Raw genomic sequence first — 18,926 nt, 5'->3', positions numbered from 1 at the left:
TGCGCCTCTTCTCACTGGCGATGAATGGGCCAGTTACTCTTTAGTTGAGGAGGCCCTGGGGCATTGGTAAGCCATAACGTACATCAGGTAATATGTTTAGGGAGATTTATTGTGCAAATGGATCAGAAACCCTGATCTGATTTATTCACCCAGTGCGGGTTCTGGTTACAATGAACCTTGATGAGGAGGACAAACGTGTACAAACAGGTGTGGAGGAAGTGACAAGGGAGTGCCTATCAAAAAGTGAAAGGAAGGAAGAATGTCAAAAGGTTGCCTCTATGTGCAGAGTTGTTGATGTCATGTCAGGTTGCCCGCGAAAGCTTGACATTTCAGAAGAGTAAGAGGATTATCATAACGTGATGAGGGATATGGCGTTTTGAGGCAAAGCAACGTGTTAGTAGTTCCAAAAGGCTTATGGGTCATTCACATGAGAAATGATGTGGTGAAACTGCCTGATGGAAAAATGTGGGATAGGTCCAAGGTAAACCCAATGCTAAGGGATTGCATGACAATTGTGTTGCTGGAACTGGCAGATTAAATATGAGTACACGGTTTTCTGTGCAAAAGAGTGTTTTTTAAATGTGCGAAGAGAATCAGTAAAAAAAATCATGAAAGTGCCTATGTTAATAAATGGTTATGAGATAACCTGAATGCAGTATGCTTATCTGAGTGAAGTTAGAACTCTGCTTTTAGGATGATGATTATAATTATTATATTTATTATACATACCTGCTATGTCATTTTGCATTCATATCCGACCACTCCTCGTTCTGCTCTGCACATAATTGTTAATTTTCATTGTTTTCTTCATAGTTGAATTACACATTTAAAGGAAACAGTTGTGTTTAGAAAAAAAGTCTGGCTAAAAAGGTATAATCAATCCATCTTCGTGAAGTACGTCCTGGTGTCAGTTTTTGATGCAATTATGTTTTTCATTGCAAATAAATAGTGCAAAGCACACAAGGTGTGCACACAACACTTGCTCACATTCTGGCCATTCTCATTACTCCTGTGTGCATATGGTAAAATGTTAGCATGAATGGTGCAGGATTATACAACGTGGCGTAATGGCATCATTTCGTGAATTTACATAAACGTAAATCGTCATTCCCAAAATTGCAAATTACACCATGGTAATTTAATTTTGCCAGGCCATAATCAAAACATGTAGTGACAACCAACGTGTGTCAAAGACCTATGCATTTACATGATTTAATGACTTATTCACAGAGGGGTTTGCATTTCGACATTTAGTTGATAGTATTAAAAAAAACATTCTAAACTTATGTTCTTCTCAAGAATTTAGGACAATGAACGACTAGACTGTGTAAAACTAAAAAAAGTCCAGTTATCTAGAACGAAATAGAGTTCTCTCAAATGGGTTGTTATTATGTGTTCATTTTGAAATGTTTCTTATTTATAGTTTGAAAAATACTCATGAATACACAGAAAGCAATTGCCATGGCGCAGCAAAAAGCAACTGGGAAGCACATACAGGGTTACTATTTTTACAGAAATTACTCCAACAATGCTTCTACCAGCATTATTTCAACAACTGAAAGAATAATGCTGTCCACGCCTTTACCTGCACAACATTTTCTACAGCATTCATTTAGCAATCTTTTCTGGAGTACCCAATAAAAAGAGACGACATAATTAGACTGTGAAAATAATGAATAAATTGGTGTACTGAAAAGTTTGAAATTACGCACAATAACTCCAGTGCTTATTTTATGCACGTGGCTGGCGTTGACAATCATTGTTGTAGATTTGGACATTATCTTGATCAGACTTTGACCCGAAGCAGGAGACAGACAGGCAGGCAGGAACCGGGAGAAAAATAGAGCCAGAGAAAGAAAAGAAAACAGTGACATAGGGAGAAAAAAAGTTGAAAAAGAACCTGCAAGAATGAGACAACGTAACAGGGTGTTGTAGGAGGCATGAAGTGGAATCAAGACTAGGCAACCTTCATATTTGATAATTCTGCCAGTGGACCCCAGAGAAAAACTCAATTAATGTTTTTACTAAATAGACTCTACAAATACCTTCATTGGAAAACATAGCAGTTTTACAGATAGCATCGTTGGAAACTCCCTGAAATATATTAGTTTACTAAAAAATAAAATGTCTTAAGGTATAATTATCCAACAAGCTAGCAGAGGTTTATCAAGGATGTCAGGGACACTAGCTCAAGCTCTACAAATGCCACCCTATAACTTGATTAAGCAGCTTAATACAGCCATAACTCAGGGGCTGAGGAACCCTTAGGTGTCCTTTGCTGCACTATTGATATCTACACCCTTGTAGGCTAGGTAATTGTGTCCATGTTAAATCATACCAAGCCCCATGGGAGTGGTTGTGGAGCTTTCCAGGAAGGAGGGCTTCCGGTGAAACTGGCACAGCCTGGGCTTTGGCAGAGATCAGCTCAGATATACATGTTAAGCAATATGCGTTCTTTTGTGGCACAAACCATGTCAACACACGCAGATTCTTAGTCTAGAAATGAATCACAGATCAACATTAAGAGGAACAGGCCTGGGGAAAAATGGCCAGCTGCCCACCCTCAGCCACACCCCTACTTCAGACACCCCCTGCTTACCCTGAAATTACCCAGGCCTTTTACAGAGACACTGAGCACATCACTTAAACCTAACTGTTACTTAAACACCCCCGGCATACCCTCAGAGATTCATGTGCTGTCCCAGAAAACTACAGAATGCCCCCAGGGAACAGAAGCATGCCCTCTGAGAACAGTAGTATGACTTCAGAGAATACCAACATCTTCTCAGAGACATACATCCTGCTCTCAGTCAACTCCAACTGGTCCTTACAATTCCCTATGTTTGCCTCAGGTAGCCTGTAAATAGCACAAGCAGGCCCTCAAATACCCTTAGAATATCTCAGGGACATTCAGCTCACCTTCAGACAACCTTCGGCAACTGTCACATAAACGTAGCTTACCTTCAGAAAAAACTAACTGGCCTCAAGAAACTCTAAGCCACCCAGTCTGTCTCAGGCTGAGAGACCTCTAAATGGCCCTCGATTACCTGAAAATGGCACTGCAGGTCTATTATCCCACTCTCGCCGGCCCACAACTTGCTATCGGACACCACCAGCTGGCCAGTCCCTCAAAATTCCCAGAGAGTCACCAGAGGCCCTTGGTATGCCATCAGATACTTCCAGCTGGCTCTGCAAAGCCCTCAGCAAGAAACCTGATATGTTTGGTCAGCATTCAGACATCTACAGTCTACTCGATAATACGTCAAGTGCACCCCACAATCCCTGAACCAGCCCTCACACAGCCTCAACATAGCCTTGGAGTCTTTAATAATTAGGGCCTGATTTATGCTTTTTTTGCATACAGTACTCCTCCATCCGTCAGGTGGGTCAAAGCTTTACCTTTGCCATCCTGGTTGGACTACCGTCCACCAGATTTAGTGATGACCACCAGCCCAGCAGTCATCTCTGCTAAAAAGGTTTAGTGGACAGTCACCGTTGGTTAAGATGGCCATTTACAAACTAATCATCTAAAACCTAATGACCCCAACACTGTGTGAGTTTTCTTCCAGGGTGTTGAGACCATTGTTTGATTTTTTTCTGTCCCTCACTAGCAGATTTCTCCTGGCGATAAAGGACTGAAAAAAAGGACATAATATCATCTAACCTAAATAGGATGAGCAGTGAAATGGCCTCATTCTGATGGCCCATGCTCCGTCATGTTGCCGGAATAACCTTTCCTCCGACTGAGCCAATGGGGGCTCTCAGGTTGGAAAATTTAACCCATATTTGATTATTACCTACCTCTCCAGTCCTTGGTCTATCTTCCGACACTTGACGCTAGCCAAAAACTACTGACCCAGACCTTAGAGAACCTTGGTGTGACCTTGGATAGCCCTAGCATGCCCCCAAAAAATTATTGGATTGTTTTCAGTCTCCACCACCTGCTTATTACACTACCCAGCCAGCTATTCGAGATTGCCAACTTGCCATCAGATGTCCACTGTAGGCCCTCAAATTACCCATGTTGCACCCTCAGACACCTTCAGCCAGGCATCATAGCTCACCACCACACACAACCAGTGGATAGACAGCATCATCCTGCCTGTGATCAGCCTAAAAGGTCCCTTAAACTCCCACAGATATGTGATCCTCAAGTGGGCAAAACATGGCTTGGTCTTAGTGACTAGGGAGGCAGTCACCACCCCTTCCCTACCTATAACTACTTAATTGCAAGGATTACATTATTCTTTGCAATTTTGATGGCTGTGGATTTTTTTTTAACTTATAAGTACAGATCAGTAAAAACAGAAAACAGGGAACCTTACTTAAGATCTAGCCCCATTCAGCATCACCCCAGCTCCATTTCAGTTTGCTTGCACCCTGCACAGATCCTTTTTAGTAAAGCCTTCTTGGTAGGCCGCCATTCTTCTCCTTACTTAATCATTTGTAGTTTAAATAGATCAGGAGGTTGAGTTCCAACTTCAGAGGTCTGTGCTTGTCACAGATTCGAGTCATAGCAGGGCCGAAATAGTATTTACCCTTTTAAGATCAATGAAATGAGTAGTGTTGAGTTGACTAATAATGACGCAATATATTTAAGTGACAAAAGTGAATATAGTTAGCTCAATGCACTTAGCAATGCCCGGTTACTTACTGGCAAACTTCATTACTCTGTATACAGGTCTTCTTCGTCTCAGTACTGAACCCCCCCCCCCCCCCCCTCCCTGCTCCTATCCTGTATTTTGGTTCAGGTTAGCTTGGATATCTTTAGGTTGTGATCAGGTGAGGCTCCCTGTTATATGGCATGCTGGGATAGGGGTGGCCATATTGGGGGTATGCTTTTGGCTGGCCCAGGTAATCAATATCTGTGGGAGCTGGGGACTGCTCATACTGTAAGAACTAGACGAGGAAGATGTACGAAGAGGTAATGGTGTGTTATACGCCTCCATAATTCCATCTTTTTTTTGTCTCCCATTATACTGTCCTGCAGTTGTTGGAAGAGGTGAGGAGAGTCCAGTTTCGTCTTAACAACCTTTCATTTCACTATGATGACTTTGGAAATCTCAACACGGGATACAATGTTCTGCTCTGGCATGAAAGAAACAGCAGTGTGCAGTATTCAACCTTCGGCAGCTACACAAACGGGACATTAGACGTGGACCAGAATCAGATTCAGTGGCACACACGGAACAACGAGGTAAGAGTGGGCAGACTGCACCTGCAGCATAAATCATATCTAGGACAGCATGCATTGAAATCCAGACACTAGATGCTAGGTGGATTTAGGAACTAGAGCCTGGAACCACAAATATGTTTACTGGGCGTCCAAACTATCTGAAGTTAGTCTGAGGGTTATATGCTTTAGATGCACTGCAACAAAAACCACAGGTGTCCACTCCCTGATAGGTAATATAACAAAATCCCACTGTCTAAGGGAACAGAAAAATATGTGACTATGCAGCCATCCAATAAAATTGCACAAAGGAAAAAGTCCTCGAGGATATTTCAAATTGTATTGGAAACTCTCTCTCACAACTCATGAAATTATTTCACTGAGATCCATGGCAAAGGCAAAGTTATGAAGATGTTTTGCCACTTTCCACTTTCAAAAGATTCCCAAAATAAAACTTGGACAAATTGTAAAAGAACAAAGAGCAGTCTCTTCTAAAAAGTAGGATAGAACGCAATTAATTTGGATATTTTATGATTTGCCAATCCTAATATATTGTGAATCCTAAACAAATATTATAACTTTTTTGAAAAAAAAGTTTTTAAAACTAAAAAAATATTTTTCGACCTTTCAACAAATATAATCCATTTTTATAAACTTGAAAGTTAGTTTTATCATTATCAGACAAGTGCAGCAACATAAAATTCCTTAATAACATTTATATATTTCTGATAACCAATTTCAACTTTTCACAGCTCTAAATAATGGTAATAAGTACTTATCAGGTAACCTCAAATGTCCTAAAAGAAAACAATGGTTATTGTGAACATTTTGTAAGAAGTCTCACGTATTCTAAAAATCATTGCAGCACCTCAGTCTCAAAAGTATATGTGACTCTGCCCGTGTAATAATGCAAAATGACAGGGGGAGCTGCAGAACCTTGGAACTACTTTGCCTGGTTGTCTATGGTTTTTATGTACATTTTTCAGCATTTTAATTGCTCCCTGTGACGGTACCTTACTGGCTGGGCTCAATTATACTACTCACCTCTCCATGGCTCTCCACTCTTCGCCACTCCTTCTCCTCACCGGTCTCTAACCTCGGTCACACTCCCATATGTGACACTGTCAACCTCCTGTTCCTTGGCAAGACCTTGGAAAAATGTGTCTTACAACAACTTAATCATCATATACGAAAATTCTCTCTCCTTGACCCATTCCAATCCGGGTTTAGGAAAGGCTATAGTACTGAAACGGCCATGCTGAATATATCTGATGACATTCACATATCCTTAGACGAGGGTGATGCTTGCCTGCTTATCCTACTTGACATATCGGCGGCGTTCGATACTGTTAATCACCCAGCCCTTCTTGAATCTTTGAAGTTGCGTTTCAGTATGAATGGCGCAGTATTAAAATGGTTCACATCCTACATTCAACACCTCTCGCAACAAATCAAAATCAACTCATGCCTGTCAAAGCCCACTCGGATCAATCTTGGCATGCCCCACGGCTCAATTCTTTCCCCCTCCTATTTCGATCTCTTCATGGAACCCCTTACGGTCATCCTGAAACAGGCAGGGTATAAATATCACCAATATGCTGATGATACTACAAAATCAAATAACCCAATAACATTCTACATCTTAACGACACGCTGAACAAGTTACAATCCTGGTTTTACGCTAATCACTTAAAGCTAAACCCCATCAAAATGAAATAATTATTTTCTCCCCCAAATGTAACCACCTTCCAATCCACTAATGGCTCAACGCCAAAGCTTTAAATTGTTCTCTTACTCAATCCAACTCCGCAAAATCCCTTGACTTCTTTCTGGACAACAACATGTCAATGAAAGAGTGCATCAAGAACACAGCAAAAGGAGAGCTGCACCCACTCAAAAACATCAAGAAACCTAAACCATTTATTATTCCCGTCAATTGTGGTGCAATCTTTGGTCCTCTCCAAACTAGACTATTGTGACTATGGCGTGACTATGATAATTCCTTTCTCACTGGGACGCCGAAAACTCACTTCGCCCCCCCCCCCTTAGAAGAGTTCTTAACATGGCATCCAGGCTCATCTTAGACGTTAAACAGTTTGAACACATCACTCCTGTACTCAAGAGTAACAACTGGCTTCCTATTGAAGGAAGATGTACCTAAAAGACTGCGTGTATATTCCACAAAGTACTTCACTCTCATACATCCAACTACTTAGAAGACAAGCTGTCAAAAGCAGGAACTACTAGATCATTGAGAAGCTCCAATGCACTTCTGCTCCTATCTCCCAATCAAAAAAAGTAAGCAACCAAGTCGCGATCTTTCCCCGGAAATGCTCCAAGCATATGGAACTCACTACAGTGTGACCTTCAATGCAACCCTTCCTTCCATTACTTCAAGAGAAACCTGAAACCTCTCCTCCTCAACAAATATTTTAACTTCTAGTTTACGGTTAATTATCGACTGATCAAATCTAGACCCTCTGTCTTAAGGGGCTGTGTATTTGCTTATGCTGTCTATTAGTTCCTCTCGAATTGTGTGTTTAGTTGTTTGTTACTCATCTATCACCTTTGATGTGTACCATTATCTATTGAACTCTCACCTCATATGTTCATAACGTGTCTGTTTGAATGTATTCTATCACTTTCATGTGAGGCGCTCTGACACCTTTGGGTCTAGCTAGGGCTACATAAAACTTATATAAAGATAAAATGAAATGCGGTGACACTGCAGAATGTGGTGAGGGCCCCTTAGACTTCAGTATCTTGGAGATGTTCATATGCCTCAGGCTGATTTGGGGACCCCTGAATGATGAGGGCCCACTTGCGTTGTGGGGGCTGCAGCAGCATGCCCACATGTCTACAACTGTCTGACTGACGTGTCATTACCTCTTACACAATTGTACATAGTGTACAACTGCAAACTGGGAAATTATTTGCAGGTGTGCATGTGTGTTCTTTCTCCTCCACAGGGAAAATATTTTTCACCTTCTAGAAACACCCTCCCCTAAGCCCCAACAAGTTGGTCCCATCTAGTTCCCAACTTTGAATGAGATGTATTCCTCCCCTTGTCAAAAGTAAATCTCCAATTATTTGCAGAGTGGACATTGGTCAGAAAAATAATTATGAGTTCCCACAACTCTGGTGCAAGTCTGCACAAGCTTTCTAGGACATCCCCACCCTAGAATGCACACTGCCAGGGTCGGACTGGCCTATAGGTCAATCAGGCAGTGCCCAGTGGGCCAGTCTGATAGGTCTGTGTGCCGGCCGGTTTATGCCTGGTTGATTGGCCTGTTTCATTGTCTGCTGGGCTGAGTTTTACTATTGATTTCCCTGATATTAAACAAAATTTTCTACAGTAATTTCAAATCCATGCAGTCTTCAATACCTTAGAAACCACTTATACAGTGCTTCTTAACAAGTTCAAAGTTTCCCTGACTTGCAAGCAGTGGCCACATTTTTAGCTTTCTAATTCACTAATGGGGGCCACTTTTATTTTGGTCCCGGGCTATTTTCTGTCTAAGTACGACCCTGCCCACACCCGTTCCTGGAGTGGAATTTAATTATGTACAGTAAACTGTCATGAGTAAATGGATTTAAAACAATATGGTCACCGTTTGGGAGTGCTTTGCATTTGTGAAATTGGCCTACTGCACATCTAAGTCTGGCATGCATTGCTTTGAGAATTGGGGCCTAGTTTTAAAGTTTTAACAAACAAGTCAATACTTTTAAAGTGCATAAAAATAACTTGTCATTTTAACAAGCATTAGCCATTTTTTTAAATCTTACAAAATATGATTGATAGTTTAAAAATGTTATTTCATTTATTTCATCCAAAGTTAGTAGTTTAATGTTAAAAATGATAAATTAAGGTTCACTGTACCACAGGATTCAGGAGGTTCACTGGAAAAAGAGGTAACAGAAACAGGATTCTTCAGCATCTTATAGGGGAATGTCTAACAGGCCACCAATCCACCACCACATGTTCTTCTCATAGCATCTTGCTGTGTCTTATCTGACGTCAAAAGTTTGTAGAAGAGAAACATTGTTATTGTAGCATTACTTTGCATCAAGGGGTTATTACAAGGGTGGTACACTAGCGTTCCCATGCAACCACTGATGCTTTTGACTCTAAACCCTATCTACTAACATCAGTAGACAGGGTTTAGCGGCCAAAATTGACGCAGCTGGAAAGCAGGCGTTAAAAGGAGAAATTATTAATTTCCCCTTTTTTCCGGCTTTGCATGCATGCTGCACTCTGCAGCACACATACAAAATAGGAAAAGCTGTAAGGTGTGTCTAGCCATAGTATTTTGTACAGGAAGGTTACCCTTCCTGTTCAAAAGCTATGAAAGACTCAGGCACACACCTTAGCACTATGACGCTAAGGTTTTTGTCTGGTGCACAGCAGTTGAAATCAGCGCCAGTGCTAGAGAGAGGGGAGGAGAGAGAGCCTATCTCTGTGAATATGGCGCTCTCCTGCTCTATCCCTGTCACGCAACACAGCACAGCATTTTTTTGTGCTGCTGCGCTGCGTTCAGTGACACCTTTCAGAATCTGGGCAACAGAATTTTGTACATGAATGGTACCCATCCTGTACAAAACCAATGCTAGATTAGGCACGCACCCTATCACTACGGCGCTAAGGTGTGTGACTCCTGGTTACTGGTAATTTCCTGGTTATATTCTGACAACATCAACATTAGACTGAACAAAATAAGTGCTTTTAAGTCTTCACTCCATTGTCTGCATAAGTTCACATATATGGTGAACATTAATGATCATTTGACTTTAAATTAAAAGAAAACATTACGTGTGCTCCATCCATATAGTCCTTTAGATGACTATCCTTGCGAGTGCCATTGGTATTGTTATATGGCAGTCCCCTTCTTTCGTGGTGAAATGGATACAGAGCCATACATCCTGTCTCTGTTGTTTACTGTGGAAGTTTACAGCTTAAAATCTAAAGATTCTTGGTCCAGTAAGATGTGTCCTTCAACTAAAAAAGGTAACCTTAACAAACCTTAAAAAAAGATCTCCCATTACATATTTTGACCATGTGGATCTACCTTTAAAGAAGACACTGACGACTCCCCCCACACCAGAGTTTCTTTTGTTTTCAAATTCAGTGGCCCTCGCTGCCATAAAGGAACATCATAGAAAACTGGAACTATAAACAGAGAATGTGTATTTCCTTGCATGATTAACGTGTGCTTAAACATAAAAAGATGCTTACACCCAAACTAATTTTTCTATAGTCAATTTTATAGTTTTGCTTCTTCTTGAGTTTATGAGCTTATAATAAACAACATTTATTCATTTTTCACCACAGTTGAAATTATATTTAAAAAATGTATAATTATTTGAACTGCACACCTCATCTTTTGCAGTAGAAGACACCAATGGCATTCCATAACAAAAATCCACGGCATACAACAGTTACCCCCTTGTAGTGAGAGGATATTATCCAAGAAGGATCTGAGTAACCAGTCGAGTAAAGTACTGAACCTTTTTTGTCCTGAGTGGAAAAGCACCGCTACATAAATAAATCTCCACTAGTCTTGGGAGAATAGTAAGTCTCTGCAATATCCTCTTATAAAGACGCTGAGTCGTAATGTACAAAAGTCAATGTTCCTTTAATAATCCACTTGTGGACAAGACACCAGCCAACGCGTTTCGTTCTGTCACTCAGAACTTCTTCAGGGCGCAATCTCTTTTTCCAGTCATATAATATTTCAAACGGTTTCCTTATTATCAAAAGTTTTCCTGTATTTCAGGGTATTTTATCTTTGGTTATCCTGTTGCAAGGGGACCGAGAGTCTAGGTGCTTTAAATGATTTCCAAAATTGTATCTAGGTTGCTTGTTAATTTACAAGTAAGACTCTCAACCTTATGTTTTTCAAAGGTAAGTTCGACGTGGTCAAAAAAAGGGGGTCCCAAATCCTATTCCTTGAAGGTAACCAAAATAATATTTCCTTACGGCAATTACCTGTTCGTGGATCCGGATTACGTAAAGTCTGCGTCCCGGAACTCCAAAACGCGGTCGTCTCTATTCTATTCTAGAGACGACCGCGTTTTGGAGTTCCGGGACGCAGACTTTACGTAATCCGGATCCACGAACAGGTAATTGCCGTAAGGTGATATCATTTTGGTTACCTTCAAGGAATAGGATTTGGGACCCCCTTTTTTTGACCACGTCGAACTTACCTTTGAAAAACATAAGGTTGAGAGTCTTACTTGTGAATTAACAAGCAACCTAGATACAAATTTGGAAATCATTTAAAGCACCTAGACTCTCGGTCCCCTTGCAACAGGATAACCAAAGATAGAATACCCTGAAATACAGGAAAACTTTTGATAATAAGGAAACCGTTTGAAATATTATATGACTGGAAAAAGAGATTGCGCCCTGAAGAAGTTCTGAGTGACAGAACGAAACGCGTTGGCTGGTGTCTTGTCCACAAGTGGATTATTAAAGGAACATTGACTTTTGTACATTACTACTCAGCGTCTTTATAAGAGGATATTGCAGAGACTTACTATTCTCCCAAGACTAGTGGAGATTTATTTATGTAGCGGTGCTTTTCCACTCAGGACAAAAAATTGACTTTTTTCCCAAGTTTGGGTAATGCTCTTGGAACAGGGAGCATGTGGAATGTGCACGCTGATTAATTGAAAATTGACTAAGTTGGTGATACTTGGATTGGTGCTTTGTTTTTGTGCTTAAGTGGTCCACTGTTCATTTCGCGTTGTAACTAAAGTACTGAACCTGTTTTCCTTCTTTTTGGTGAAAGATAATTCTCACAGTATTCCTTCATTGCTAATTTAGTAAATTTCATGTTTAAATATCACTCTGCTAGTACTCCAGTTGTACCCAGGGGAAAAAATCAGTGTGTTTATGGATGTGCACAGAAGTTATATCAGTACAGAACTTATTTTTCTGAAGTACATGTTGCTCTGTAAGCAATTGGCCCACATAGATCTGTCTTTTTGTACTATGTCTACTGCCCTAATTGTTTGGCACCCATAGATAATGAAAGTCCTCCAGTGCTGACCTTTGTTTTAGGACTAAACTTTGATAATCATCCAGTGTTGACAAATTAGATGGTAATTGTGTCCCCACAGGAACAGGTCTCACACTCTGTTTCACTCATCCTTCCAGTATTTCTGTTTACAGAGTGTCTTTCCACTCTCCCTACAGAGTTAAATGTTTGATCCAAAATCAGCACCTTTGAGCTGGATGAAGATAAAAAGTGTTTTGGTCCTTTCATAATGTCATGTTACATACGCCACCAGATTCAAGCTCGCCTGGCTGATGGGGGTGATACCCAGAAACTGGCCTGTGGATGCTTATTTCTGGTCTAGGGAGGGCTTGGCAGTTCAGGCTGGGCTGTTCCCATTGGGAGCAGGGTTGAGACTGATTTGTATATGGCTGGGTCTAACCTTAAATGACGGGGCATGCAAAAATAAACATGGATTTAACCCAGATCTGTGACTGGGGGTGGATGTTTGATTTGTTCAGCATACCGTCCATCATCTGTTCTTTTTGCATATTCTTCATTGTTGTCATCAGATAGTTCAGTATATCGGACAAACGTACAAGCTTTTGGTACATCCCATGTGACAGGCTTCTCACAAATGTCATCAAGGTTAAAACTAATTTGCCCCCAATTGACTTCTGAAGCTTTTTTCTTCTTCAGAAGTGATTGTCCTTGAGCCATACAGCCAGCTTGACTGTTGTTAGCAATAGTTTCTGGTTCTTGGACTAGTTCAATGGGTTCATACGCTAGATTTTGATTTGAGACTCTACATACACCTACACAGTTTCTTTGTGATAGAGAACAATCAAACACAAGTGGGAAAACTATCTGGAAACCCATTAGCAGAACAGAACGGTATTGAGGCATTTTTCTGAATATAATGAACTTGTCAGTCTGTATCAGATGTAGAGGTACCTGGTTCCAGAGCTATGTAGCAAGGCATCGAAATGACTGACAGCTTTTCAGGGATGGTTTACTTAAGGAACTTGGAGTAATAGCAAACTTTCGGAGCAAATAGCTCTTGGCTGTATATGTGGCTTTTTGACACTGCTCCAGATTTACGAAAAATTGTAAATCTGAGGTAGGGCCAAAAAAGTACGCCTCCTCAGGGGAGACACAACGAGGAGAAATATTTTTATTTCTCCTCGTTTTTGCATTCTGCAGCACACATAGAAAGAGGAAAAGGCCTCTTGTGATTGTTTTTGTGCAGAAAGGTTTCCTTTCCTGCACAAGAATAATCATCCCTGCAACATAGGCAGCCTTGCACCATAGTGCAACCCTGGTTGCGTTGGCGCACGGCAGCCCATTGTGCACCGGTGCAGGGAAAAAGGACATTGAATGTGCTGTATCTAATGGATACAGCAAATTGCTGACCTTTCCTTTTGCTGTAGGGCAGCGCAGTAGCAAGGCCTGCTGCGCTGCCGTATCACAAAAAAAACATAAATGAGGCCTACAGTGTGTAAAAATAAGCTCTGCAGAAAGCATCTATTTGAGAATGCCTAAAGGGCTCATAATGCAGAGAGATCACTGTTTCACTTGAGTGACAGGAGTAGGACCTGGCTCCAGACAACTCGGCCAAAGTGACCTCTCCCAGATACCTTTATTTCTGTCAATAATTAAAAGTTCATATTTTTTGCCATGTCATGTTAGGAAGTTCAATACGGCCCATTGTTGGACTTTCTGCCAGTAATCACAAGAGCGGGGCATCGATGGTCCAGGCTGGTACTGAACTTCATATCTTCATGATATGAAAGAGCAGAGTAAGGCTACATGACGAAGAGCATCAGTGGCAACAGTGAACCTTTGGGAACCCTATGGGGAACACCTAATTAGCCTGCCATGGAGCTGCCTGATTAATCCTTTGCCTATAACTTGACATTCTGCAGGTATCAGACTGTTCTTTTACTCTTTATTCCCTACAGGTGCCTGGGTCAATGTGCAACAACAAGTGTGGAGAAGGTCAGATCAAGAGGATGCGTGGTTTCTACTCCTGCTGCTATGACTGTGTTGACTGCATGGAGGGCTTTTTCAAGAGAACACCTGGTAAGTATGTGGAGGGGTTGACCCAGTGGCATTCGAAATGGCACAATATGTTGTCTATAAAGCAGGCTATTCATAGGAGGATTGATGGCTTTTCGCACTGTGAACCAGCCGGTCAATTTTTCACTTGTACACAAGTTTGCCAGAATTTACGGCTTCTTGTAATGCTTTCTCCCTTTCTCTCTCTTTTGATAACTAGAAGATGAAACATGTACCCGGTGTCCTCCACAGACCTGGTCTCCAGCCAGAAGCTCTGAGTGCTACAACCAGGTTCTGAAATACGTCTCCTGGGAGAACCCATTCGCTGTGCTGCTGCTGGTCCTTATATCACTTGTCATTCTTCTCATCCTGGCTGTGGCAGGGCTCTTCTTGAAGAATCTCCACACTCCTCTTATACAGTCATCAGGAGGCAAAATGTGCTTCGCCATCTTACTGTCACTGCTTGTTGCATGTGGCACCAGTGCCACCTTCATAGGAAAACCAAACAAGTACACATGTGCCATCCAACAGCCTCTGCTAGCCTTTAGCCTCACCACCTGCCTTGCCCTCTTCCTGGTTAAATTACTGAAACTTGTTCTGGCAGCTGAGCTCTCTCACTGTCCCAACATTTACCTTGAGTGGCTCCATGGCAAAGGATGTTGGCTGATTGTGGCTCTCTGCCTATTGATTCAGAGTGCCATCTGCTTTTGGTACATCAGCGTGGTGCCCCCTAAAGTCGAGACTAGTGACAGCGAGTCAGAACATGAGATCCTGCTCCACTGTTCCACCCAGTCCTTGGTGGAGTTTGGCCTGCTGCTCAGCTTGAATGGAGGACTGGCCTGCATATGCTTCCTGTGCACCTTCCTGGTGCACACCCCATCCGGAAAGTACAACCTTGCCCGTGGCATCACCCGTGCCTTGCTGTTATACTTCATTGCCTGGATCTTCTTTATCCCAACCTACTCCACAGTTCAGGACTCCTACAAGCCAGTGGTGCAGGTCTCCGTCATCTTGCTGTGCACCCAAGGAATCCTGGGAGCCTTCTTTCTCCCTAAATGCTACCTGCTTTGGTTTAGGCCGGAACGGAACACATCTGCCTTTTTTGGGAGTACCACCGATGAGCCCACCAGCATTAAAGCTCCCAGGGAACAGCAGTCTAACAATAAATGAACCTGTCCCTATAGAACCTCGATTTCACCTGCATGAGGCTTTGTGTCACTTCTGCGTCACATGGAAACCTATCCTACATGTAGAGTAGCATGAGAGATGCTTAGGCTGGAAATAATGTATGCATGGACAACACTACTGACACCATGTGGGCTTCTACAATGTATATGGTTTGTCCTTAAACAGGCTATTGAAGATCTCCATTCCATCCAGTAGTCTTCATACACACTTCTCCAAGTAATTTATCCCCCCGCCCCCCAAACGAGACCCATCCCCTCAATGAAATCTGGGTGATCTTGTTACTAGTTGACAAGAACAGCAGTATTCTGTATGCATGTTGACTGGGGTATGCATACACACGATTGTAGGAATAATCCTCAATAAAGTTTATTACCACGTGTAGTTTTATCCCTGTTTGCATAATGACATTTCTCAGACTGGCTTATTGTTGCTTACTCTTCTGGTTAGGATGGAGCACAATAGGAGTGTCTGTTGGGCATGGTCATAGCTGGTTTCAGCGCTGATGTTAACATGGTTGGTGGCGTGAAATGGAGGTCGCTTGGTTGAGAGCCTGCAGGTGAGGCACTGTGGGCATGAGAGTGCTCCAAGAGCCCCTCAGTGGGTCTGTTCTGCCAGTAACACCAGTTACCCCTAGAAGTCCCTGAGGACAGAAGATAGGTTACCCATAGAGGTGGGACACCACCCGTGGGGACAGAGGGTCTCCTTGTGCCTTCATAGGGCTGGCTCAAGACAGCAGCAGGCAGATGTCCCACGTAATCCCATGTCCTCTGCCTCTTAAGGCGCTCGGTATGACTCCGAGTAGGTGATGCATAGTGGGTCACCACTGTAGAGCCGCCACTCACGAGTGAGAAAGGGTCGGTGGGGCTCCCCTCTGTCTGCAGGTGTGGGATCTGGTGCATAGCAAGGTCTATCCTTGACTTCGACAAGGAGCACCGCTGAGCTCATAGACTAATCAGCATTCCTAGTACGCACACCAGTTCACAAACTTAGCCAGCCTTGCAGTTTTATTTTTCTGTCACTAACTATAACAAAGGCAAAAGAAGTCCTAAGAAGCCATGGGCAAGATCCAATAACCTCTTGGACATTAAGGGTGACAACATTGCCCCAGTCCTTATATTAATTAAGTGAAGTGAATCCCTTTTCACCTTTCTCCCAGAGGCATGAGGGATAGTCTGAATACACAGTTATTGATGCACCCCATATGAGTGATTACTGTTTTCTCAAATGACCGAGGGTTCTTTTGTGTCAATGCATCGATGTTCTCAGCGATCAGTGAGAAGGGTGGTATAGCTTCTCTGTGTCAGGTACTAAGATGAATATAGATAAAAATGGGCCAGCTAGCCAACTTGGTAAGTGTCTTTATTACCATATTGGGGTATCATAGTATTTGTTGGCCTAAGAAGAAGCGGGGGCATTTAAATAAACATGGTTGGAAAGAGAGACATCATCCTGAGAAAGCCTCCACCATAGGACCTAGTCATGCCAGCCCTGCCTGTAGAATCAGGGGCCAAAACCCATTGATTCCCAGTTGTAACCTACAAGAAGTGGCTAACATTGTATTTTGTCAAAATAGTTTACTATTAAAAGCCACACAGCCATGTTTTTCCTATACTGGAGCTATGTACAATGGACATATTGCATCCAAATTCAGACAGTTCATTGGCTCCTGGGCTCCAGATATTCCTGTCAACACAGAGTGTGAAAAGAAAAGCAGCCGCAAAGTACCAAAGGATGACTCTTAACCACATCAAGCAAAGATGCTGTTTGGGCGCAAACTAAGGCTTCTATGGCCTGCAGCGACAATGCTGCTGATGCAGGAAACTTTCTGATTCCCTAACCACATTAAGCTATCAATGTGAGCCACACGGTACGTTTTAAATACCAATGCTTTCAAAATGCTCCTTGGATAATCATGTCACTTTCAGTACCCATGTGCATTATTTCTCCCCCTTTCTGCTTTCTGTTGCGACTGAAATAGCAGAACGGATATGGAGAAAGCAAAACTGTATTCTGTTATTATTCCAGCACATTGAAAAATGCTGTTTTGAGTGGACAAGTTGTTTAATTTTCAGGAAAACTTTCAATTAAACATCACCATTTTCAACTGATTGAAATTATATTTTTAAGTAAAGGACCACTAATTTGTTTGATTCTGTTGATAAAAATGAATGATCTATCTATATTTGAAAAATAAACTAGAGTAAGTCTTTCTTCTGAGATTTATTCATATTAATGTATCATTATGTTTATACTCTGCAAATAAGGGCACAGTTAGGTTCATAGAGGGAGGTTTTAATACTACCTATATCAATGTGGGATTAGCTGGATTCCTAACCAGCAAAAACGCATTACTCTGAGTCCTAGTTGTTATCATCCCAATGAGGTGTACTGTACCCTAGAGGTAGATACCCTGCATATACTTAACTCAGACAATCCAGCCATGTTCTACAACTAGCTCCTCCCTCTGAGTGTGCCTAGGAATAGAACTTCACCCATCCCTCACAGCTCCTAAATAATCAGCAGGAGCAATATACTAAGAAGCATGTTTAAACCAAACCTTGTCAGATGGTGAGGGAAGCATTAACTACCACAATGTTGTGAAGGTTAGTGAATATTTACCTATATATACTTAATGTCACAATTTTGGTATAGTACGTATTCCAGCTACAGAATTTTTGTAGGACATTATTTACATTATATTTTTACATATAAACTAGGCCCTATTCTGTCCAGATTAGCCTCACCCATCTCTGTTGTCCACAAGAGTCAAGTTTCACATCCATCTGGCCTTGCTGTTTGGACCATTTGACGATTCCCGGGTGCGAGTCCAATCATATGCAGACGATACACAGGGGTCTCTATGTGTGCTTCTCTAAAGGTTAACGTAATATCTCAAATGTGCATAGTCTACTCAAAGGGTTTGAGGGTTGGATGCAATGAAACAGCAGTAAAACTGAATTCATCCTCTTACACAGCCATGGTCCGAATGGCCCACTAGTCGCTGTGTATACCTCTGACCTCTAAACGAGAACCTGTGCAGATCCACAGTGTCAAGAAGATGGTGTTCATATTTAATGAGGGGGTGGCATTTGTGGGCACGGGGTTAAGTTTGTTGGAAGCTGTTTCAACCTAATGAGCAAAGTCAAACCCTTGCTCTCATCACTATCCTGTAAGTCAGGGTTTCCGATCCTGGAGTGGCGGATCCATACCAGATTTTTAGCATATCCCCATTTAGATAAATGTGGCTGTTTCAAAAATCTGACATGGATCCGGCCCTCCAGGACCGACTTTGGAGAGCCCTGCTGTAAGTGAAAGACCTTGGTGGTGGGGCTGCTGTGAATGCAAGAACTGATTATTAATCCTGCCTGCTCTCTGGGCTTCCCTCTAACAAATCCTGGGGCTTCAAAGAGCCCCAGATGGAGCCATAGGATTTATTTCTGGTGAAAAAAAAGCGAACATGTCACAGTGGCACAAAAAATCGACATTAGTGTCCTGTGAAGGAACTTACT

General features: G+C 42.0%; 1 protein-coding gene across 1 annotated transcript in view; it reads left to right on the top strand.

Annotated features, from left to right (window-relative positions):
• TAS1R3 (taste 1 receptor member 3) overlaps positions 1 to 15,399 on the top strand; it is an 81,064-nt gene extending 65,665 nt beyond the window's left edge. The window contains exons 4-6 of the mRNA XM_078640382.1: positions 4,991 to 5,197; positions 14,133 to 14,253; positions 14,450 to 15,399. Coding sequence (XP_078496508.1) covers positions 4,991 to 5,197; positions 14,133 to 14,253; positions 14,450 to 15,399 — 1,278 coding nt within the window. The remainder of the gene's footprint in view (positions 1 to 4,990; positions 5,198 to 14,132; positions 14,254 to 14,449) is intronic.
• The last annotated feature ends 3,527 nt before the right edge of the window (positions 15,400 to 18,926 follow it).

Source organism: Lissotriton helveticus, chromosome 5_1, assembly GCF_964261635.1.
Source record: "Lissotriton helveticus chromosome 5_1, aLisHel1.1, whole genome shotgun sequence".
In the NCBI taxonomy this organism is placed as follows: Eukaryota; Metazoa; Chordata; class Amphibia; order Caudata; family Salamandridae; genus Lissotriton; species Lissotriton helveticus.
Note: the sequence above shows the minus strand (reverse complement) of the source record. Positions and strands in the feature narration are given on the sequence as shown.